This window comes from Rhinolophus ferrumequinum, chromosome 26 (genome assembly GCF_004115265.2).
Source record: "Rhinolophus ferrumequinum isolate MPI-CBG mRhiFer1 chromosome 26, mRhiFer1_v1.p, whole genome shotgun sequence".
Classification (NCBI taxonomy): domain Eukaryota; kingdom Metazoa; phylum Chordata; class Mammalia; order Chiroptera; family Rhinolophidae; genus Rhinolophus; species Rhinolophus ferrumequinum.
In genome coordinates this window covers 9,661,636-9,685,759 of record NC_046309.1, presented here as the reverse complement: position 1 = coordinate 9,685,759, position 24,124 = coordinate 9,661,636, and the positions used below count along the sequence as shown (strand labels likewise).

At 45.8% G+C, this 24,124-nt stretch overlaps 1 protein-coding gene across 1 annotated transcript in view; it reads left to right on the top strand.

Moving 5' to 3' along the window:
* The first annotated feature begins 11,570 nt into the window (after window positions 1-11,570).
* Window positions 11,571-24,124, top strand: part of TBXAS1 (thromboxane A synthase 1) — a 132,877-nt gene continuing 120,323 nt past the window's right edge. Inside the window, exon 1 of the mRNA XM_033098624.1 lies at window positions 11,571-11,808. Within this exon, the coding sequence (XP_032954515.1) occupies window positions 11,720-11,808 (89 nt within the window). The 5' untranslated portion in view covers window positions 11,571-11,719. The remainder of the gene's footprint in view (window positions 11,809-24,124) is intronic.

Here is a 24,124-nt window from a genome sequence, read left to right as displayed (position 1 = left end):
TACATGCAAGTACATGCTTTTTCACTTAAATGAAGCACGTTATGGCGTCTCCTTGGCAGACCCGAGTTGCCAGCATCCCTACTCTTGCACTTTGTGGCTGTTACTAAGTAAAATCAGGGTGACTTGAGCGCAAGCACTGCGGTCCTATGACAATCGATCTGATAACCGAGACAGCTAAGTGACTAATGGGTGGGGGGAGTTTATACAGCGTGGAAACACTGGACAAAGGGATGATTCACATCCCGGCAGGACAGAGCAGGGCGGCCTACGATTTCATCATGCTACTCAGAACAGTGTGCAATTTAAAACGCATGAATGGTTTATTTCTGGAATTTTCCATTTACTATTTTCGGACCACGGTTGACCTCAGGTAACTGAAAATGCGGAGAGCGAAATCGTGGATAAGAGGCGGGGACCTACTGTATTCTAATTCATGGCTCATTCAAGAAAGCAAAAGCAGGGAATCACACACCCCAAACCGATTCTGTTGGTAAACATCACCCAACAGTTTCTTATTAATTTACCTTGGCAACACCTCTCCATTATGTAATTATGTGGGATTTCAGGCCCATATTTACTTCTATCCCCCACACACCTTATGTTACCTCGTCTTTTCACTACCATATTGTGAGAGAGGACACGCTTCTCTCCGTTCCTGCAGAAGCTCAAATAATCCCATTGGGAAGGAAGACACAATGGCTCAAAATAGTTGGGTTGCCAGTCTGTGAGTGTAGGGGTGAGGCCAGGGCTGTGGCGGGAGGTCACCTTGGAGAAGGGAGGAAGGGGAGAGGTCTACAGAAAGCAGCATGTCTCACCTACAGGAAACGCAGAATAGACAGTTCTGGAATCAGAGCTAGAAAAAGCCACGTGATGAGGATTTACGGTGAAGGAACCAAATATGAAATAATTTCTATGGACCCTGAGGCAGGACTGGACACTTCTGGCCAGTTTGGTACACCTCTCAGGGACAGAGGGGGGAGCTGGGGCCTCTTTGCGGGGGAAAGGGGCAACTGTGGGAGACAAAAGGGGGCAAATTCATGAACAGAAACCCGAGAAATTGCTGATAAGCTGCAACTCACACAGAGCAGATCTAACCTGAGGTATCTTTGAATTTAATGTGTAGGTGGAAGGAAACCCCTCCAAGAGATTCTTTCACCTGGATTCTGATTCAGATGGTTTGGGAAGGGCTGTGACTTTAGCATTTAAAAAAATCTCCTGCGGTGCTTGGAATGCACAGGTGGGGTTGAGAAGCATCCGTCGTTCTCAGAGAGAAGAGTGGTCCTGGACCAGCAGCTTGAGCTTCATTGGGAATTTGGTAGAAATGCAGACTCTCAGGCCCCAGCCCACAATGACCAATTCAGAAATGTAGACAGTGGGGCCCAGCAATCTGTGTTTTAACAAGCCCTCCCCTGTGTGTCTGATGCCCACTAATGGCTGAGAACCACTGCATTAGAGATATATGAAACTTGGGATGCTGCTTCTCTCAACGACACTTCTCCTGCCACCTTCCGCAGTCCCCTCAGGATTACCCTCCCCGTCTCCCTCACCTGGGCTTGCTACCTTGGTGTCTTCCTCACAGGGCTGCTGTGGATCAGGGCGGGCATGGAATAACCCCAGGGGCACTAATCACCTAGGAACTGTGTAAACAAGACAGTTTTCCAACAGGTGGAAGTAAAATGACCGGGGCAAGGTGCCGTTTTCTAATTTGCACAACGTTAGGATTTAGCCCAGCGGTGGACCTCCTTTCTAGGCTCTCTTCTCTTCCTCGTCTTCCCACTTGGTCCTCAGGTCCTCCAGTTGCCCTACCTGTAGGAGCGTCACCTGTAGCCACCCAGATGTCTACCGTCCATGTCCTCCACTTGTCTCATGTCCCAGCCCTACCTCCTACATTGCTGTAGAAATCTTCCAGCGGGTCTCCTTTTCAGCACCATTTGGTATATGTCCCTCCCGCCCCATTCCACTTCTCTTTCACTCACGCACACACGTGCCTGCCCGCACACGCATGTTCACGTGTGTGTGCCACAAGCATCTTTGCCAGGACTCTGCTGTGTGTCAGAGGAAGACCACACACTCGGGGGCCAGAGGCCTCCTCCCGCCGGCCCTCCCTTATTGCTCCTACCTTACCTCTCCCTAGCCTTATTTACGAACCCTCTACTCCAGCCAAACTGGTCTACTGGAAAAACCCTGATAAGATAGGCAGGTAAAATTAGAGCCAGTGAACCCGGAACGGGTACAGGCACTTACAGGGGTGTCAGGCTGGGAGAGCTTCAGCAACTGCAAATGCTTGGGAATCCAAATGGATACTCTCAGGTCTTGGAGGTAAATGGTACCCTACTGAGATCACGTGGAAAATGGCACGTAGGACTCGGACTCCGCGGTGCTTCCTCTATACCTCTTCCTTTCTTTACAAAATTTCATTTGTTATACTTTTCTGAGAAGATCTAGTTTGAGGAATGATATTGTGGCTATTTCAACAAATTGATATATTTTATGGAAGATTAATCAAATGCTTGGATTATGGGAACAGACCGCAGTTTCTTTCAAGTGTTCTTGCAGAAAGCGCGCTGCGACCTACCTTCCTAACCCAAAGAGCACTACTGCCATCTGGTGGCTGCTACCTGAAACACAGGCAGAAGTGCATTCATTCATTCAACAAACATTGCATGAACACCTACTGAGTGACAGGCAGACTTTCTCCTAGCCACTGGAGAAACAGCCATATGCTGTTGAATCAGATACAGTTTCTGTTCTTAAAAAGCTTACATCTAGGATGCAGACATCCAATTAATGAGGCAATGACAATGGAGAAAGCTTGGGGCGCTATGGCAGGACACAGAGGTACAATTTATCTCATGGATGGTCGTGGAGCCTTCCTTGAAGAGGTGACATCTAGTCTGAGTCCTGAAAATGCACAGAAAGGAATCTGGCTTGTTGGGAGAGGGTGAAGTTAAAGATTGACACAGGGTCTCTCCAACTCAGGTGGGCACAGGTACAGGCAGGCCGGGACCTCCGTACATACTCGCTGTGGGATCTCGGTATGGTACTATTTAACTCAAAGACCTCAGGACCAATGAAGATGAGGAGGGAGCTAGGACCACGAAAGACAGGGGCTTGACAAAATGTTCAAGGTGCAAGGCTGATTTCGTTAGGCAGAGCAAATATTTCTGATTCCCGTTGTCCACTAGGAGGTGGAGAACTGACGCTTGATTCAAGCAGCACTACAATCTGACAGGATCTGGTTGGGTGGACTAGTCTCATCCAGTTGGGTCTAGATGAACATCATACGTGGATGGCTCCAATGGCTTCATGGAGCTGTGGGCAGGGTCCTATGGTCACCTTGGAGCAGAAACCCTGCTAGCAGCTGGGGCTATGGGAAGTAGGCTCAGCCTCTTGGGGAGACTGGGTCAGCTGTCAGCACTCCATCATCGTAAACGCTAGCTCCTCTCTATCCCTGATCCCTGAACTGACTCTGGGTCTTTGGCTTATGGGGACGGGGGGCTTCAGTTGCCCCTGATCTAGTGGTTTGTTGCTTATGCAGGAGTCGTTAGATTGGGAACATATCCAGGATGGGACCTACCTGTGGGAGGAATGCTATGTGTTTCCGAAACTTGTTTCTTTTTCCTCCTGCGCCCACTCCATTTCCCAGCCTCCTTTCAGGTAGGTGTAGCCAGTGTCTGAATTCTGGCCATGGAAATGAAGGCGGGAGTGTTTATACCACTTCCAGGCCTGACCTGTAAAAACCTCCGTCGCGTTTTTTCTTTTCCCCATTTGCCCAGGGGATCCAGCAGAGGCAACTGAGAGTTAGCCGATGGCGGGGTCACAACACTAAAGGAGCCTGTGTTCCCAAAGCGCTGTGTGGCAGGCTGCCCACGGAACATTTGGACTGTTAGGTGAGTAAGAAACAGACTTCCACAGCGTCAAGCCCCTGAGATGTGGGGGCTCCTTGTTAGAACATTTATTCTATCTGCTCTTCTCCCAGGACTCAATTCTTATTTCTATATTGCTGGCTACAGACCGGATCCTACAACCTGCTCACGTATGAATTTCTCGCTGCTGCAACTTCTGGTTGTCTTCTGCTTTGGGATTCCTCATTACGGGCCCCATGTACATGTCACGGGGCCCTCTTTACTCTGTCTCGGGACTGAGGGGTGCTTACTTGCCTGGAATACTACTGCAATCTTCTGCCAAACTCTGTGGACTCCGAATTCTGCTTTCTGGGCACGCAGTCAGTCTCCCCAGTCTCTGGGGGTGGAAAGGGGCTGTTCCAGGCACGCGCTTGCCTGAAAGCTCCAAGACGTGCCTGAAGGCAGTCAAGCCACCTGCTGACTCTCCAGTTCACAGGCAGAACTCCGCCTAATGACCAACATGTAGCCACATTCAGCCATGAGGTGTGCCAGGAGAGATTGCATGACAATTTTGAAAGTGCTAACGTCTGACAAGCTGAGATCATGGGAGACTTAAATTGACAGAGGCGCTGAAATGGGAAGGAAATGGGACGGGCCATGTCTGATTAGCTATATCAAGAGCCGCCTGTCGTCGACAAGCCATTTCCCGCCTTCTGAGGAAACAGCCAGCCAGGTCTGAATGGCAGCCCAGCACCCCCACTGTGCGACTGGGGCACCTGGACAGTGCTGATGTCCAGATGTTAGACTATCATCTAATGAGCTCCGTACTCACTGTAATAATGACACCAGGGGTGATAGAGTTGGCCTCGCTATATCATGTCACTCCCCTACTGAAAGCCCTTTCTGTCTTCCATGGCTTCCCATCCTTTTGGAAGGAAATGGTACATTTTTCACATGGTCCACTGGGTCTCAGGTGTTCTGACCCTTACTGATCCTCCTGCGTTATCCATTCTTACACCTCCCCTTGCTCAGTGCCTCCCAGCCATGCTGGTCTTCTCTGCATTCTTCAGGCACAGCCAGCACAGGGCAGGCACAAACCTCAACAAATACATGTTAACGGTGAGCGAGAGACAGGGAGGTAGGTAGTCAGGGGACTGTTTCACTCTACTGAGCTACCACAGAGAGGCGATTTGGGTGGACCCCTCTCTAGATACAATCTCTATGAGATCAGAAATCTAGCTTGTTTGCTGCCCCAATATAGTCCCATGACCTAGAATAGTATCTAACATTGAGTAGATACCAATACATTTATTGAGCCAATGAAATGAAGTGGAATGAATGAGAGAATGAGTGGATAAAGGGAGAAGTGGCCAGAATGAGACTTAGTAGGCAGAACCAATAGGGCTTGGTGATGAACTGGATGTGGAGGTGGGGGCTGGGAGAGAAGGAAGAACCACGAAGGAGCCCAACTTTCTGACTTGGGATCCAAGTGGAAGGAGGTACCATTTACGGAGAAGGGGAATATGGGGTGAGATCAAGGAGGTTCACGGGGAAAGGAGGATGCGACGATGAGTCTAGTTTTAGACATTTCGAGTTTGCAGCATTGCGGGCTATTGGTGAGAAGAAGTCCAGAGGGCAGCTGGACATGTTAGTCTGAACTCCAGAATGCAAACAGGGCTGGAGAGAATAGATTTGGGAGTGATCAGCCTGTGGATGTTATTAATAATGAAAGCCAAGCGAGTATATAAGACTGCAGTGTGACAGGTGGTGTGGTTGTACAATGATATATAAAATATGGTCCCTGCCCTCACAACCAACACAAAATAAAGATGTGACATAGACCTTGTAACTGTTTATAAACCCATCCACGTCTCCATAGCAACTTTGAAGAGAAGAGATAGTTCTGCATTATCACAGTGGTGGGGGAGGGAGGGGGCCACCCAGATGGCTGCCGTCTCCATAGGTCTGCTCACATAGGAGACGGTCTCGCTTCACCTGGGTCCCACAAATAGTGCCACCTGGATATTCTATTTCAGCTGGTCCCAATCTCTGTCTTCTCCCATGTCTCTACCATGGGCCCAAAGAGATGGACAGAGAAGGTTGAATCAGTCCTTTCCAAACTTCCTTTTCTCTAGTTCTGACTCTCCATACCTTATTCTGGGGAGAGCGGAAATGACCTAATTGCCAAATCCAAAGATGCTTCAGTAACCACTTCACTTGGCCTTTCTGTAAATTTCGACACCCTTGGCCATTTCCTTCTTCTTCCAACTGTCCTCATCTGGAGTTCATGAGAAACAATCACAGACCACAGTGCTTACTACATGTCAGGGTTCTGCTAAGCATGCCACACAGGCACCTTGTTTTCCTCACAACAACCCTGCGAAGTATGTTAAAGTAGCCCCACTTTACAGATGAGAAACTGAGGCACAGAAAAGTTAAACTGCTTCTCAAGACCAGACCATCCAAGCTAGAGAGTTGCAGTGGCTGGATGTGAACCCAGTTCTTTTGAAAACAAAAAGTTACACCTGTAAGCACTAAAATAGGGTCCCTCTGATGGTTTTCCTGTGCACTCTCTCTCACATCACCCCGCCTCAGTTTCTTCAGGGTCCTCTTTGCTTCTCCCCTGCATGGCCCACTTCTCAGCACTCACTGTTCTCTGTGGCCCATTTCATCCTTATGGCTTTGCTCCATCCATACGCAGATGGCTCTCAAAACTAAAACTACTTCTCTGCTTCAGATTTCTCTCCTGATCTCTCCAGGTTGCCTCCTGAGCATCTTTACCTGTGTGACCACCTGGGGCCTCGAGTTCAGCTTGCTCACCACTGGAGCCCCAATAATTTCCCTCCATTGTTCCTTTTCCAGGTCCTTATTGTTGTATATGGCACCACGTGGGCTCGATCAATGGAGCCCAAAATTGGCAAGTTATCCTCAACAACGCTCTTTCACCCCCACACTCAATCCGTGACCCAGTAACGCTGATCATGCCTTCCCCGTCCTCTCGTCCCCATGTCCAGGTCTACTGCTTTCTTCAGGCCATCATCTCTTACTGGATGACCAGTGGCCCCTTCGCTGGTGTCCCCATCTCATGTATAACCTATCGTATGCCTCCTGAGGGACAGTTCTAAAAGCGAATCGAACGATGTTGCCGTTCGCTTCTACGTCCTACTCTGGCTTCCCACTGACCCCAGAATACAATGTAAACCTCACATGACCTGGCCTCTGAGCATCTCGCCGTCCTCCCCACTCACCCCAACTTTCTGACGCCTCTCAGCAAGCATTAACTGTGCTCCCTTTGCCCAGTACACCTGCCTACCCTCACCTACTTGGTGAAGTCATCTTCCCAGTCTAAGCTCAGGTAGTATTGGTTCAAACCTTTTACCAATCTCCTTCCTCCTACTTTTGCCCATTCTGTGCCCTGTACATATTTGTGTCACAGTACCTCTAACACTGATGGCATTCAGGTATTCGCATGTCTGCTTCCCTAGTCTGGAAGGGACTTCCCTTGGTGGTAAGACCCAGGGCTTAATATATTGGGATTCTATTCCTGGTGCCTAGTAGTTGTTCAATAATTGTGTGTTGACTGAAGGAGTGGATGAGCCCTCCTACTCTGACTCCATGTTCTCAGAAATTGGACAGTGTCCCTAAAATCGTGGACGGTGTTGAAGAGACTGGGCTGACTTGGGGCCAGCTGAGGTTTTCAGCCTCCAAAAGGGACCTGAGGATCTTCAGCAAGGAGGTAATGCCACCCACAGACACACACCATCCCTCTCTCTTCCTTAACTGCAGTACTCCTGTACCCCACGAGGTAAACATAAGAACAAACTATATCACAACTGGGGGCTGGCTTGGTGAACTATGGTTATTTAAACCTGGATGTGACTTCAGATTTAGTGGAAAACACACTGGGTTGAAAGCCAGAAGACTGGGGCTTGAGCCTGGCCTCTAGAATATACTAAATGTACGATTTCAGACAGTCTTGTAACATCTCTGAGCTCCAGTTTCTTCTGCTTAGAACCCAGGAGTGAACAGCCCTGCTCACCTACTTTCCAGGCTTGCTCTGATGCTGAAATGAGGTTATATGTAAACATTCTTTGGACTTGCACAGTGCTGAGTAAGCCCCTTTGTCCTTTCACTCGGGGTCCTGCATGGCAGAGAGAACACGCCCGGGGGCCTCAAACTTCATCAGAGACATCAGGCTTAGCGTGGCCAGCTGGGAACCTTCGGCCGAGGGGGAAGGCACCGCTTAGACATGTGCACAAGCAGCTTTTAAACACAGGCAACATGGAGGAAATACCACAGAATTTATGGAGTGAAAGCTTTAAAAAGAAACACAAGACTTAAGTCAAAACAGTTGACCCAACTCTGGGGGAGGTGTCTGCCTGGATATAGGAGGAAAAAAGAAACAAGATAGACTTAGAGTGGGTTTAGGCAGAAGCGAAAAGCTCTGGGGGGCGGGGGGTGTCCCATCAAGGGAGGTAGACGGTACCTCAACACACAGCTCGAGGGAGGGGACATTGAGACTGCTTTTACAGAGGGGAGCGCCTACCAGTATTTTTGAAATGCATGTCTTTGGGCCCAGCAATGCCACTTAGAAGAATGTCACTTGGGATGTTCTCACACAAGGCCACAGCGTTATGTGCAAGGATATTCAGTGCAGCTTCTCTGCAGTTACAAAAACTTGGAGACAAAAACCATTCACCAGAGCGTGGGCTAATTAGCAGACATCCACAGTGGGACCCTCAGCAGCAAGTGACTGTCTCTCACTATGAGTGTGGAAAGATAGTCGTGACACAGGGAGTGAAAAGGGCCATTTGCAGAACGGCACGGAAATGACGATGCTGTTTTCATAAAAATGAAAAGGCTACGTCTGTTTGTGCACAGAAATAGATATGACACGATATACACAGTTTTAACAGAGTTTGTCTCTGGGACTTGTGATTATAGGATATTTTTTATACAGGTCTGTAGAGTTGATTGTTTTTAACAGATGTATTATTTAAAAGAAAAGATCCAGAGAATAAAGGCCTAATGTTTACTTGTGGTAAATATCATTGCCTGAAAGGATCTCGGCCAGAATGCCCTGCATTGCGTCATAGATGTCAAAATTGTAATCTATCCTTAATCATATTACTCTCCTGATAAAAATCCTTAATATCTCTTGTATCTGACCCTTCCGCTCCATCTCCATTAATTTACTGTCCACAGTTCACTGAGTATTAGCTCTGCTCTGAGGCAAGCGTAGAAATCACAAATCACATCGAAAGAGCTCCAAACATACTAGTTGGAGGAATGAATGAATGAATGAATGAATGAATGAATGAATGAACTCAGTGCCAGTAGGGGAGCTAGCAACCCCTCAAGAAAATCAGCCATCTGTTGTGAGCTGGCCACCAACATTCAAAGGTAGCTCCATGAACAGGGCAGGAGCTGTGCCCGGCATACCGGGGAAATGTCAGGAGCATATTCTAGATGCAGAGCCTGAAAAGAGATGAGAGACCTGGGTTTTGTCACTAGGCAACTGTGGGGACTTTGTACCAGTCACTTTCCCTTCTGAGTTTCCATTTCCTCCTCTGTCGATAAAGTTGGGCTTGGTTGACATTTCTCAAACGACATTCCTAAGAACACTGCATCTGGGATGTGTTAATAACTGTCCCTTAAGAAGGATTCTGCCGTCAAATACACTTGGGAAATGGGGCTCTCTGTGTCTCCCTCTTGGAGCAGCACAGAGCATAGTAGCAAGTTCAAGTCTCCGAGAGACCTTTCAGCAAACAAACTTGCTTCCTGATGCTTACACCAGCACTTCTCATATCTACTTCCCCTTCAAATCCTAAAAAAAGATCCCCCCCACCGAGCATCTTTCTGACACATACATGGGTCTCAGTAATATCAGAGGTCCTTCTGACTCCGAATCCATGGCCATGGTCAACCTCCCACTCCCCGCACGCCAGCTTGCTGTCCTCCACACCCCACACGGCAGCTCCTGTGGCCAAAGCATCATATTTCAGATGCCCCTTGTTGAAATGCAGCTGTGTTTTGTGATGGGGAATACACAGATTCATTAACATCTCAGTAGGTACCGTTTGGATGGAACAAAGGAGAAACTTAGCAATGAGGTGGGGGCAGGGCGGGGGGAGGTGTGCAAGGGCTGGGCTGGAACATGGGGCACTTGGGTCCAGATAGGGTACAGCTGTTGGGGGACACCTAAGTAGGAATGCAAAGCGGGGCGGCAAAGCAAGTTGTCAGAGAAAGGGGAAGTACTTGGTCCTTGCGTGCTCCACTCTCTTACTTGCGGCTGTAGCTCATCTATTCCTCTGGATTTAAACACCACTTGTATATGGATGGCATCCATGTTTGAATATAATCTTTTGTTAACAGAATGGACTTTGGATGCCCTACATCCCATCCCTTGGTTTCTCCTTCTATAAAATGAGGTTAATAAGCTTTACCTCATCAGGTTGTTTATGAGGACTACATGGTTCACACATACGAACGCTCTTAGGATAGTACCTAGGACATAGTAAGTACTCCATAAATGGTATTTCCATGATTCATTATTATGTTCAGCTGAGATTACTGATTTGACAGCTCCACTCAGACGTTTCCGAGGCATCAACCGCAACAGGACCAAAACCAAACCCTTGGTTTTCCCAGCAATACCCCATCTTCCCCATCTCAGTAAAGGGCACCCTATATACCTGTAGATAAAGTCAGAAAACTGGGAGTCAGAAGTCTTTCCTTCTTCCCCTTCCACTTCACATCCCAGCCACCAGGAAATTCTGCAGAGTCTACCCCCAAAATAGATTTCAAGTTCATCTACTTCTTTCCGTCTCCCATGCCTTCTGTGGTCCGAACAGCAATACCTCAGGATGGATGCAGCAATCTCCTAAGTGGCCTCCCTGCTTTTCCTCTTGCTCCCTTCCAGTGAATTCTTCACGTGCGGCCAGAATGATTTTAGTAAACATAAATACAACCATATGAAAAGCCTACGTGGCACGTGAAAACGAAGCCCAAGCGTCTCACCACGGCTCTGTGCTATCTGGCCTCTGGAGTCGTCTCCAGATTTGACAGCTCCAGCCGCTTCCCTCACCTGGTCCACTGCACTCCAATACACCCTCCCCGTTACTAAAGGTGTAATACCATGCCTAATACGCAAAAAAGGATTCCGTCTCCTTTGGTAGATAAAGTCAGAGCTGGAACAAACGAGCCCTACGTGAGCCTATGCATATGCTTTTAGACATTTAAGAAACCCTCCAACTCATGATGAGAGTGCTGATCTAAGTTTCTTTTGGGTCTGTTTCCACAGCCAGCCACCAGTCACTTCTGACCCCAGAGAGGTCATGAGACCCCAGGAACACGTGAACTTGGCAGGATGGATGTCCTCAGTGCAGTTAGCATTTTTCATCAGGCTGCTATCCGCCCCACGGTTTTCTGGGACATTTAGAGTCTCTTTATCCGTAGCTTCGTTTAATTATGAATTAATTTTTTGTCGGTTTGTTTGAGAGGCGTCTTTAAGGACTACTTGTCAGAATACAAATCTATGGTTGCAACCATTTTGTTTCTCAGCCAACCTGGGGCCGGTTGAACTGCAGCTTCCCAGGGACATGAACATAAATGTTTATTGACAGTACAGTCATCAGGAAAATGAGGTTGCTGATTCATTGCCTCCCACCGAAACCCTTTGTTTCTCACTCCTCTTCCTTCCTCTTTAGAAGGAGACACTCTGAGAAAGAATACATTCTGAGAACCCACTTGATGGGATGTTTTCTCGGTTGCCTCTTCCTTCTTTCATCCGTAGGTCGTGATTCTTGTCAAGGCAGGACGATCCGCTGCCATCTATTCTCTGGAGGACACCCCTCTAGGGTCTCTGAGGAATAATGGAAGTCTTGGGGTTTCTCAGACTAGAAGTGAACGGCGGCATGCTGACGGTGGCCCTGTCAGTGGTCCTCTTGGCCCTCCTGAAATGGTAAGTGCAGCTCGCACGTTCCAACGACTGTGATGTCAGAAACGGCAGCCCCGGAGCCTTGCTGGAGCCGGAGTGGTGTATGGGGGAGTGTGTTTTTCTTCTTTTCTAATCTAGAGGGACTTGAGTATTAACACAGCCTCAGAATTAAAAGCAAACAGCCAGGTTAATCTTTTGCTAAAATGCAAGAGATGGAGGTGTCAGGAAAGGCTGGTGATTCAGTGACTGAGAACGTTACACATAATTAAGTTTGAAAGAGATGGAAAAAGAAACACATCGGAAAACTATGCGTACAAGTATTTCCTCGCACGTCGTCATATCTTCTCACCTTGGTTTTCTAAGATCCTCTCCCCACGTTGGATTTATAGCAGATTCAGCCTCTTGGTTCATGTTACATTAAAATCCAAAAGGATGTAGGAACTCTCTGGAATTGTGGACTCCTTTGCAGGAAGTCACTGACAGGGATTTCTGGAGGTCTGAGGACAAAGTGGTGGAACTAATTTCCTTGTTTTCTAATATTTGATAGAAGGGAATAGATTCCTACGAACGTAGGGCATGCAGTGCCCACAAAGTCTGAGACCCTGAGAGAATCTCAAATTTAACTGAGAGTAGCTCCCTGTGTTTTTGTTAATTCAACAGGAGGTTTATCCGAAGTCTGGCTCAATCGAAGGCCTGTGTCTGAACACTGAAGAACCATAATATGCAACATTTATGCACATTCACCTTGTCGGTTAAATGTATTAGTTACTCAATCATAAACACCTGGATTTAGGTGGCTCTGGTGGTTGAGGGGGAAGTGGAAAAAAAGAATGAACTTGAGTTTGAACAGAATTTCAATTTATGTTTCGGGTGGTAATAAAGCCTCCTCTAGATTAATAACTGGGAAAGCACTTTGGAAAGCATCAAGCATTATGCAAATGTGAGGTATTATTCTTTTGGAATTTGCATAGCTGAAAATGGAATTCACGTTTGATGTTCTGTGATGATGAAATTACTTCTTGGAAATTGGCTCTGAAACTCAGCTTCAGTCCCAGTGCTATTTTGCTTTTTAACTGGTTTAATTATCTTTTGAACTTTCCTGTCGCAGTACAGCTTATCTTGTGTTGAGACCAGCCACCTGGCAAAACCAGGAGCAAACGATAGCCCTCTCCCTCACCGCACCCACCTATCTCAACATGTTTTATGCTCAGCGACGCACACAGCACAGAGCCTGACACATAGTGGGTGCTTAGTAGATGCCAGCCGCTATAATGTACTATCATCTATGTGATCTAAACGCAGAGGAACATAAGCCTTTGGGTCTTTAGGTATACTTTAAATTTCTTATCGATGTGCTGATTGATATTAATTTCTCATTGGTAGCTATGTTCTGACTGTGGTTCTCAAAGCATGTCCCAACTGAGTCCTGAAGGTGGTCTCACAGCATCGATGGTTATATTATATACTTTTCTACATGTTTGTCTTATTGTCTTTTTCATTTGTGTATTCTTAATGCCTAGCGCAGTGCCTGACATATAGTATGCCCTTGATAAATGTTCCATGAATAAATGAATGAATGAATGAATGAACTGCATAAATTAATGCTGCTCTGGTCATGGAAACGGGTATGTGTCCCAACTGATAAACTGCTGTAACTGGATGTTTATAATCAGCATAGATCAGAGAGTCACGGACAATAACACTGCACCGTTCAGCAAGGCAGCTGTGCATTTGTAATCCATTCTCAGGGCCATATAACCTGCGTCAAAGACACAGAGATTAGATAAAAGCATGAAGCAGAGGTGGTTATCACAAAACTATTTATTGATCTGTTAATGTGTGCCAGGCATGGAGTGAGGCCCTGCCTGGGGCAAGATCAGGAAACAGGAAGTCTGGATCAGATGCCCAGGGCAGGGGGAAACATGGAGGTTCTGCGGGAAGCTCAATGTCGGGAGAGAATATTGCTGAAGAAAAGGAAGTGGCAGGAAGGAGCGCCAATGGGTCTGGTGCTCTTGCATCTATCCCTTGATTCAGCTCAAGGAAACCATCCTTGTTGTCCTGTTGACTCTCCTGTTCCAGGCAAAGCTCTAAGTTGCCACTGAGCAACAGACATCAGCTTGAATGAAGTGGGGTCTCCCTCCCTCTTGATTTTCTTGAGAGGGTCCATGTGGGAGAGAGAGGGGTGCTCAGGGAAAGCTGGAAGTGAAGAAACACTCACAGCCCTCTTGCCCCTGAGGAGAAATTGTGGAGGGTGGCACGTCCTGAACATTTAAACTCCTTAGTCTTTCCTTTAAGAGTTCTTCTACCTGCCATGAGGCCAGGTCAGACTGCAGTGGAGAGACCAAACTCTGAGAAGGTAAAATTGTGAGGGACACCGGGATTCCTTTTTGCCTCTTCAACCAGCCTGCGAGTTCTTTAATGGCAAAGGAGAGGTCACTTATCTCACGACAATTCTGGAAACTTCTGTCCCTGGCACACTCTTCTAGCATTTGGTTTAATGAGGGTTCACGTTAAGAAGTACACGTTTATCAGCCCAGCATCCAGGGTTGGGAGTTTGGCGCCTGCCTCCTTCAGCGGCCTCACCTTCCCTCTCTCTCACCCACATCCTGTGCTGCTGGTGGTTGTGTGAAAGGTCACCTTGCTGCAGGTGTCAGTGCCTTTACCCTTGCCAGGGTAATGCTCACCCTCCTCTCTCTTCTTCCATGTTAATCTTGGGGGCATCTCTTCAGGGAAGTTTTCTTGCTTGCCCAAGGCACTTCCAAGCACCCCCACCCGCCCCGCCGCCACGTCCGTGTGGCTTTTCTCTCATCCCCCCTCTTTCCCTCGCAATGACTTGCATGTACTTGGCGCCTAACAAATGTTGGCTGAAGGCTAATAATTCTAGCCTCTTATCTCTGCTAATGTTTTTCTGGTTCTTCTCTTAGCCTTCACTGCTCAATACAAATCTTAATTCTTTTGCCCACGTGAATTACCACCCCCTTTCCTGAAAACCTATTGTGTTTTCTGTTTGTACCAACTTGTTTGACCACTTTGCTAATTGTTGCAGATATACTATTTTTATCACCCCTCTCACCTTGTAGAGCAGAGACTCCAGCATGTACTTAATAAACACTTCTTAATTTTTAAGTGTGTGTGTGAAACAAGAGGACAAAAGAGTTAATTTCATTTAAAAAGAGGGCATTGTAAAATATATATATATGTATATATATATATGTACACACACACACACACACACACACACACACACACATATATATTTTTAAGGAGGGTGCCTCTCACAGTGGCCCATGTGGGGATCGAACTGGCAACCTTGGTGTTATTAGCTCCACGTTCTAACCAACTGAGCAAACTGGCCACCCCCACATAGTATATTTTTATAATTTTCATAAAACTGCATTTGATAAGAGTTTTCAATGACGGTCATTCACATTGACAGTTAGGTGGCTGAGCAGCGTGAACTGGGCTATAAGAAGGTCAGGGCTGCTCCACTGGGGTAGGAGATGGAGCTGGGGATGTAGAATATATTAGCAAGAAGTACATGAAGCACAACAAAGGTGATAAACACATGTGATAAAACATTTTAAAAACTCATTTTTCTGTACAAAATTGTTTGAAATTCTTATTTCTGGAAGAGATTTGATATACAAGAAATAAGATGTACGAGTTAAATATTGCTCGAGGCCACCTTAACTTCTAGTGTATTTAAATTCTCAAGCACACCTAAGAATGGGCAGCTGGGTTCCTGTTGGTAAGATGAAGATTTCTTTATTCTTTAAGGAAATAGCCCAGCTATTAACAGTGGTTTTCTTTCAGTGGCGGGATTATGGGTGATTTTTATTTCTTCTCTTAGTCTTTCTGCATCTTCTATATTTCTTTAATGAGTATGAATAACTAATCAAAAAAAAGAGAAACTTGATCAAAAAGAGTAGGAAATTTGTTCTCTCTACAAGTGAAGAGGAAAGCAGTTTTATGGTTTGGGCGTGGAAGTTGGGAATTGTAATCTCACTGCTTCTACCAATAGGGTAGAATGTACAGGGGAATTTGGAGTCATGGGGGAGCTTCTTGGCTGATGAGGCGGTGAGAAAGGTAAACCATGGCCATTCCATTAAGTAGCAAGTAAATATATGACTATGGTGGATGCTGAGAAGAGATGTGTGGGAAGCTGGAAAGGCTTTTTGTGCCAAGCTGCGTTTAAGGCTCAGGAGCTGAAGACCCAGAGGTACAAATCAACTGGACATTAAAATAGGTATCAGGGTGAGCTGTTGTTCTGATCCAGTCTCATTCTAAGACCAGGTTCAAGTAAAACATGATTGGTGATTAAGACTTAAGACTATAACAGAAAAGTCTATCACTGTACCTGAAAGTTTCTTTCTCAGACAGCTTGCTTTACATGTGGGAGAACTGGATTCTAATTCTAGACCCATACCTAGTCCTAGACCATATTTGAAAGAAACCATTGCTCCCTGGCATGCAAGGATGGTTCAACATACACAAATCAATAAATGTGATACACTACATTAAGAGAATGAAGGATAAAAATCACATAATCATCTCAATAGATGCAGAAAAAGCATTTGACAAAATTCAACTTCCTTTCATGATAAAAGTTCTCAATGAATTAGGTATAGAAAGAATGTACCTCCACATAATTAAGTCCATATCTGACAAGCCCACAGCTTACATCATACCCAACAGTGAGAAGCTGAAAGCTTTTCCTCTAAGATAAGAAATAAGACAAGGATGTCCATTCCTACCACTTTTATTCTGGAAGTCGTAGCCAGAGCAATTAGTCAAGAAAAAGAAACAACTGGCATCCAAATCAGAAAGGAAGAAGCAAAACTATCACTGTTTGTAGATCATAAGACCATGTGTGTGTGTGTGTGTGTGTGTGTGTGTGTATGCACATATATATATATATATATATATATATATATATATATATATATATACACACACATATATATATATACAAAATCCTAAAGACTCCACCAAAAAACCGTTAAAACTAATTAGTGAATTCAGTAAATTCGATGGATACAAAATCAACATACAAAAATCAGTTGCATTTCTATATATTTACAACAAACTATCTGAAAATGAAATTTAAGAAAAACCCCATTTACAATAGCATCAAAAATGATAAAATACTTAGGAATAAGTTTAACCAAGGAGGTAAAAGATCTGTACACCACTAATTATAAGACACTGATGAAGGAAACTGAAGCCACAAATGAATGGAAAGATATCTTGTGTTCAGGGATCAGAAGAATTAATATTGTTAAAATTCCATACTACCCAAGTTCATCTACAGATTCAATGCAATTCCTATCAAAATCCCAATGGCATTTTTACAATTAGATGTATTGGGGTGACAATGGTTAGTAAAATTACATAGGTTTCAAGTATACAATTCTATAATACACCATCTATATATCACATTGTGTGCTCACCACCCAGAGGCATTTTTCACAGAAAGAGAAAAACCAATCCTAAAATTTTGTAAGGAACCACAAAAAGACTGAATAAGCAAAGCAATACTGAGAAAGGAGAACAAAGCTGGAGACATCACACTTCCTGATTTCTCTGCAGTCAAAACAGTTTGATTTGGGCATAAAAAATAATACATAGATCAACAGAACAGAATAAATCTTCTGAGAATAAACAAATGCATATACGGTCAATTAATTTTTGACAAAAAAGATAAGAATACGCAATGGGTAAAGGAGAAAGGCTAGTCTCTTCAAAACATGATGCTGGGAAAACTGGATAAGCACATGCAAAAGAATGAAATTGAACCCTGTATTTTACCATACACAAAAATTAGCTTGAAATGGAGTAAAGACTCAAATGTAAGACCTGAATCTGTAACCCTCCTAAAAGAAAACATAGGGAAAAAGTCTCTTGACGTTGGTCTTGGCAATGATTTTTTGAATATGACATGAGCAGCACACGCAACAAAAGAATAAAATAAACAAGTGGGACGACATCAACCTAAAGAGCTTCTGCACAGAAAAAGAAACAATCAACAAAATGAAAAGGCAACCTACAGAATGGGAGAAAGTATTTGTAAACCACATATCTGATGAGGGGTTAAAACCCAAATTATGTAAGGAACTCATACAACTAAATAGCAAAAAACCCCAAAAAACCCAATTAAAAAAAAATGGGCAAAGGCCCGCAGTAGACATTTTTCCAAAGAAGCCATATTAGTGGCCAACACATACATGAAAAGGTGATCGATACCACTAATCATCAGGGAAATGCAAATCAAAAGCACAACGAGATATCACCTCAAACCTGTTAGGATGGCTGTCATAAAAAAGATAAAGCAAATGTTGGCAAGGATGTAGAACAAAGGGAACCCTTGTGCACTGTTGGTGGGAATGAAAGTTGGTGCAGCCTCTGTGGAAAACAGTATGTTCTTCAAAAAATGAAAAATAGAACTACCTTATGACCCAGCAATTCCACTTCTAAGCATTTATCTGAACAAAACAAACACACTAATTCAAAAAAAATACATGCACTCCTACGTTCATTGCAGCATTATTTGCAATAGCCAAGACATGGAAACAACGTAAGTGTTCATTAATGGATGAATGGATAAAGAAGATGTGGAGATATACACACACACACACACAATAGTATATTATTTTTGCCTTCAAAAAGAAGGAAATTCTGCCATTTACAACAACGTGGATGAACTAGTAGGACATTACGCTAAGTGAAATGAGCCATATATTGCATGACATCACTTATATGTGGAATCTAAAAAAGTCAAACTCATAGAAGCAGAGAGTAGAATAGTGGTTGCCAGGGGCTGGAAGGTGGGGGAGATGGGGAGGTGGGTACAAATTTTCAGTTATAAGATGAATAAGTTCTAGAGAGCTAATGTACAGCATGGTAACTATAGCTCATAATAATGTGGTATACTTGAAATTTGCTAAGATTTGTAAATCTTAAGTGTTCTTACCACACACACACACACACAAATGGTACCAAATGGTGATCGATATGTTAATTAGCTTGATTGTGATAATCATTACACAGGTATACTTATATGAAAACACCAAGTTATACACCTTAAATATATCAAATTTGGTGCGGCCCGGTGGCTCAGGCGGTTGGAGCTCCATGCTCCTAACTCCGAAGGCTGCCGGTTCGATTCCCACATGGGCCAGTGGGCTCTCAACCACAAGGTTGCTGGTTCAACTCCTTGAGTCCCGCAAGGGATGGTGGGCTCCACCCCCTGCAACTAAGATTGAACACAGCACCTTGAGCTGAGCTGCCGCTGAGCTCCGGGATGGCTCAGTTGGTTGGAGCACGTCCTCTCAACTACAAGGTTGTCGGTTCGACTCCCGCAAGGGATGGTGGGCTGTGCCCCTTGCAACTAGCAACAGCAACTGGACCTGGAGCTGAGCTGCACCCTCTACAACTAAGACTGAAAGGACAACAACTTGAAGCTGAACGGCACCCTCCACAACTAAGATTAAAAGGACGACAACTTGACTTGGAAAAAAGACCTGGAAGTACACACTGTTCCCCAATAAAGTCCTGTTCCCCTTCCCCAATAAAATCTTTAAAAATATATATATATCAGACATCAATTAAGGCTGGAGAAAAAACCACTGGGTGGAACATGGGAAGCCAGCTGGGAAATCTTGAGCTTGTCAGAGCAAGGAAACCACTGCTATAGTCAGTGGTAGAGACGGGGATATCCAGTCACTGACGTCGGTATTTGCAGACCAAAGATCAGTTTGATCCTCATTTCCCAAGTTTTGCTCTAAAAATGTGAAGTAAAGTATAAGGCCCTTCTTGAAAATTCATGGCACCTCAAAGACCCTGAGGTTCTATGGTAAGGGGAATCTATTTCACTTTATTTAACTCAGTGTTTCGTAAGCTTATTTAAGTAAGTAATGCTGCATATGGCCATAGTGAGAAGCGCAATCAAGACCGTCTGGAGCATTCCCTTGAAAAGAGCGGTCAGATAGTCAGGCGGCTGCAGAGGGGCTGCTGAACAGAGGAATAAAACATGACAATTATCCCTTTGCAAGCTCTGAGGCTCCTGGCGTGACGATGTTTACTTCAAGACACCGAGGAGACGGAGTCTAGAGGGCAAAGGAGGGCCAGTGTGTGGGGCTGGCTCCAGTTCAACCTCCCAGGAAACGCATACCCGCAGCTGTTCGAATGGCCTTGGAGGGCGGAAGTGCCCCTCAGCGTCCATCACGAATGCTGCCAAAGCACTTGCTGCGTGGTGTGGGCAGCTGGTACCAATGACCGCCACGTGCCTTCCAGATCTCGGTGGCATGACTGCTTCCTGTATTGATGCTCGTGATGGGTGGGTCTGTGATAAACCTAGGTGAGGTGCTGCCGGTGAAGAGCAAGTCGGATGAGACACACGTGGTCCCCCAGTGACTGCTTCCTCTTCCCCCGGACACCTCACTCATCCTCACTGGCAGTTCCTATAGCACCGAGTGCCCCAGGAGCCTGGAAATAGTCCCACAAAGCAGCGCGTCGGGGCCTTGTTGTAGTTTCGTGCACGATTCTTGCCACTCGCCTCCCTGTCCCAGTCCTTTGGCTTTTCTGCGTCGCCAGCCAGTCAGAGGTGGCTTTGGAAAGCAAAAGGGTCGTGGGCTGCGTTCTGAAATGCAGGGAAGAATTGACTTGGCAGAGGAGAGGTGGGAGTCAACCTCAGGTGGGGAAGCGTCACGGGCAAAGGCAATATTAGGGTTTGGAACACTTGGTGGAACAAAACATTAAGAGTGTGAATAATGCACACAGTTTAGAAGTACATTTTGAAGGCCGTGGATAATTTCCCGTGCCCCAAAGCATCTGGCGAAGGATGCATGCTATTTCCCTTTTTTATTTTTTTGTACTTTTGTCGACGATAGGATGGGCACTTCGGTTTAATAACTCAGTGATGAGCTTGGAGATAAAACTGAGCCTGCTTATGAAAACTAGGCCTGTGCTTCCTCGAGGACCACTTTCACAGAATATTGTTTTTTTTGTTTTCTCTCTTTTAAGTAGTTATACACAATATCCCTAGCCTTCCCCTCACTTTATTGATTTTCCAGAACGAGAGGACGAGGTGTGACTATAAAGTAACGTGACTGATTATTTTAGCATACACACCAGAACTTATACAGCCAAATGAATTTTATGACCTTCAAAGGCATTTTCCTGATAGGCTAAACCTTTACTGCAGACATGCAACTATTGGAAATGACATTCTTAGCACTTTTCTTTGGGAATGATGCTCGGTGTCTAGATTCAGTCTTTTGACAGCCCTGAAAGCAATAAATCATCATCTTTGTTGAGAATGGATTGATTTTTACAATCAGCCCAAATATGGGCAAATGGGTGATTAGACTGAGCAATATTATTTTTTAATCCAAAACAAAATGTGATTATAAAACAGTAAGACTGGTTGTTGTTTACTTAGAGGTTCTGGAAGCCTGGGAATTCTGTTGAAGGGCCAGACTCATTGGGCTTGTGAGTTGTTCTTAGCTGTTTGTTTTAAAGAAAACAGTGATAGTCTTAATACTTATGGTCATACTTTTTCTTATCTGGTAAGGAATTCAGGCTTCTGGTAGCACCTACTCTTTGGGCAGAGATGAAAGAATCACATTCATTCTATTGACACAGCAAATCGTCAGATTTATGTTGGTGTCTCACTGAGCGGCTTGAGTAAACGCTTGGTGCCGCTTTGCCTGGGGGGACAGTGGCCCTTCCAGAAATAAAGCTGTTGAATGTACCCTTCCCTCTACCCCTGAATACCATAACTAAGAGGCTGTCGCTTGCCACTGAGGGTTGAGGACCCCATTTTCAGGAACCTCGGCAGTGTTACAGGGACCTGTTTCCGATTCTGAAAATAACGTACATCGGAACATGGGGACGAGGGCTTGGGGAGTGTGGGGGCAGACGGCGCATGCTCACACTTTTGCGGATTCGTACTGCAATTATTAAGAGCCGCCTGGTTCCTGGTTTGCCAGAAATATGTGATATCGCGTACTTTCCTGGGGGTGGGATAGGGGAGGGGTGGCAGCGGAGTGGGGATATCCCTACATCAAGGGCTCCTTGCCGAGTCTGGCCCTGGGCCACACGGCAGGGCCAGCTAAAACCGCCGTATGTCCTCGCAAAGGTATGCATCTTAGGTGTCGCCTCAGCAGACAGCAATTTCTGAACACGGTCCCAGAAGGAGGATGGCCTTTTTTTTTTTTTTTTGCTCAAAGGTATCTGGAAAAACAGTGTCAGAGACTGTCTGAAAGCAAGGCCAGCCTCTACAAATAGCAGCTGCAACCAAAATCCTGTTTTCTGAGCACTCCACACAGACACCCTGGGGAGGACCAATACTCTGCACCCAAACCAGCAGCTGCCTCCACTTCGGAGCTGGAAGATGCCCCCCAATCCTCCCTGCGGTCCCTCCTCCCTGCACACAGCACACCCCTTCCTCTCAGTACCCTTTGCTCACCACCGTCCCTGCTGCCTGAAGGCCCAGGGACGCTCCTACCCATCCTTCCAAACCTCCTCCAATTGTCACTCGTCTTGACGGTCTCCTTACCCAGGCCAGCCCTCAAGGACCCTGCCTCCTTTGAACGCCATCAGCGCTTGCTGTCCTATCACTATCTTGGCACTTACTATATTATGTTATTGTCTATGCCTGTGTCCTCTCTTCCTAGCCTGACTATAAGCCCCTGAGGGCAGGGGCTGAATCTTAAGCCAACGAGCGTGCCTTGTGCATGGCAGCTGCCCGATGGATGTTAGCCATCATAACCAGGCCTCAGGTAACCGACACAGCAGCCCTGCTTCCAAACGATTATTGGTGGTACGTGTGTGTGTACGCATGTGCACACAAGCACGGGGGGAGGGTGGCATCCGCCTCCCTCTGACTCGCACACTGGTGGCGCCGCGCTCTCACCACCTGGCAGAATGGCTTGCACATGGCTCATTGAAAGAGGAAATAAATGACTGCTTCGTTCACACGCGCACTGAATGCTGAAGGTTTTCTGGGCTGTGTGCTGGTTCCACCTCATTGATGTGCAGTGGATAACATTCCCACGAATGCAGATCAAGTAATTGTCACATTAGGAATCGAACAGCAAGGCTCTGATGCAAAAGCAGTGGATGGGATAGAATGCAGGACACAGCCATTTAGAAGATGTGGTGTGTGGGGGAGCACAGAGCCGGGAGGGTCGGAGTGGGGTGTCCTGACTACAGTGTGGGGGGAAGGGACTCATTCCACCCCAGCAGAGGGGCAGCAAACGACAAGAGCTTCTCCTCTCCTGTGCCAAGGAACACCAACCCCCACAGTGTAAAGCAATGCTGTCTAAGCTCTTCACCACCACCCACTGTTTATATCATTTCCCCATAGGTCCCATGTTCTATTGTCTAAACAACAGCGTATATTGAAGTAGTGATTGATTTACTTTCCCATTTTTTTATATTATTCAAAGACAAGCCGATGCCAATGAAAATAGTTGACCAATGAGATAACCAGCCTTAGTTTACCAAGTTATAATCCCACTCCAAAGCAAAGAAACTTGACATTTCAGTTAACCTGCCCGATCTTATTGTCAATAAACACACAATTTACATTAGGCTCTTGGAAATGTTGACAATATCTCAGGTGTCCCCTTCCTACCTTCTCAAATCAATAGACATCTGGGGACTCCACGCTGTGAGCACTGTGAAGCACAGTCAGCTATACACTGATGGATTTGAACTCTGTGTACACAGAGAGTGGCCAGAATGGGTAGCAGCATCTCATGATATAAGCGATGAGAGAGGGAGGTAAATGGGAAAGTTTCAGGAGAAATGTGGCATTGTGGCTCTCAGCGAGGCCTTTACAGTTTAGGGCAGATACACTTTTTCCACCGGATGACCTTGGGCAAGTCACTATTGCTGCTAGTTTTGTCATTGTTAAGAGAGAGCTGACATTCCCTGCCTGCCAGCTCTCCCTCACCCCTGACAGTCAACCAATCCACAGGCTTGGCAGTTTTATCTCCTAAGCGGTCCTTTAATTGTTCCTTCCTCTCTATCTGCTCTTCTCTACTGTAGTTCAGAATTTCAAGAGCATCCTTGGCTAGAAATAGCCTCCCAAATGGTTTCCCTGCCTCCTGTCTTGTGCCCTGAAAATTTGTCCCGCAACTGTGCAGCCAGAATAACAACCCGGGAGCAAATCACTCTGCTGCACAAAACCATTCCACGGCCCTCCTGCCTTAGGGAATGAAGATCCCCTGGCCTGGCACATGAAGCCCTCTCTGGCCTGGTCCCGTCCACCTTTGCATGTTCATCTCCCATCATGCCTCAACTGGCACACTGCTCTCTGAGGCTCACAGTCCCT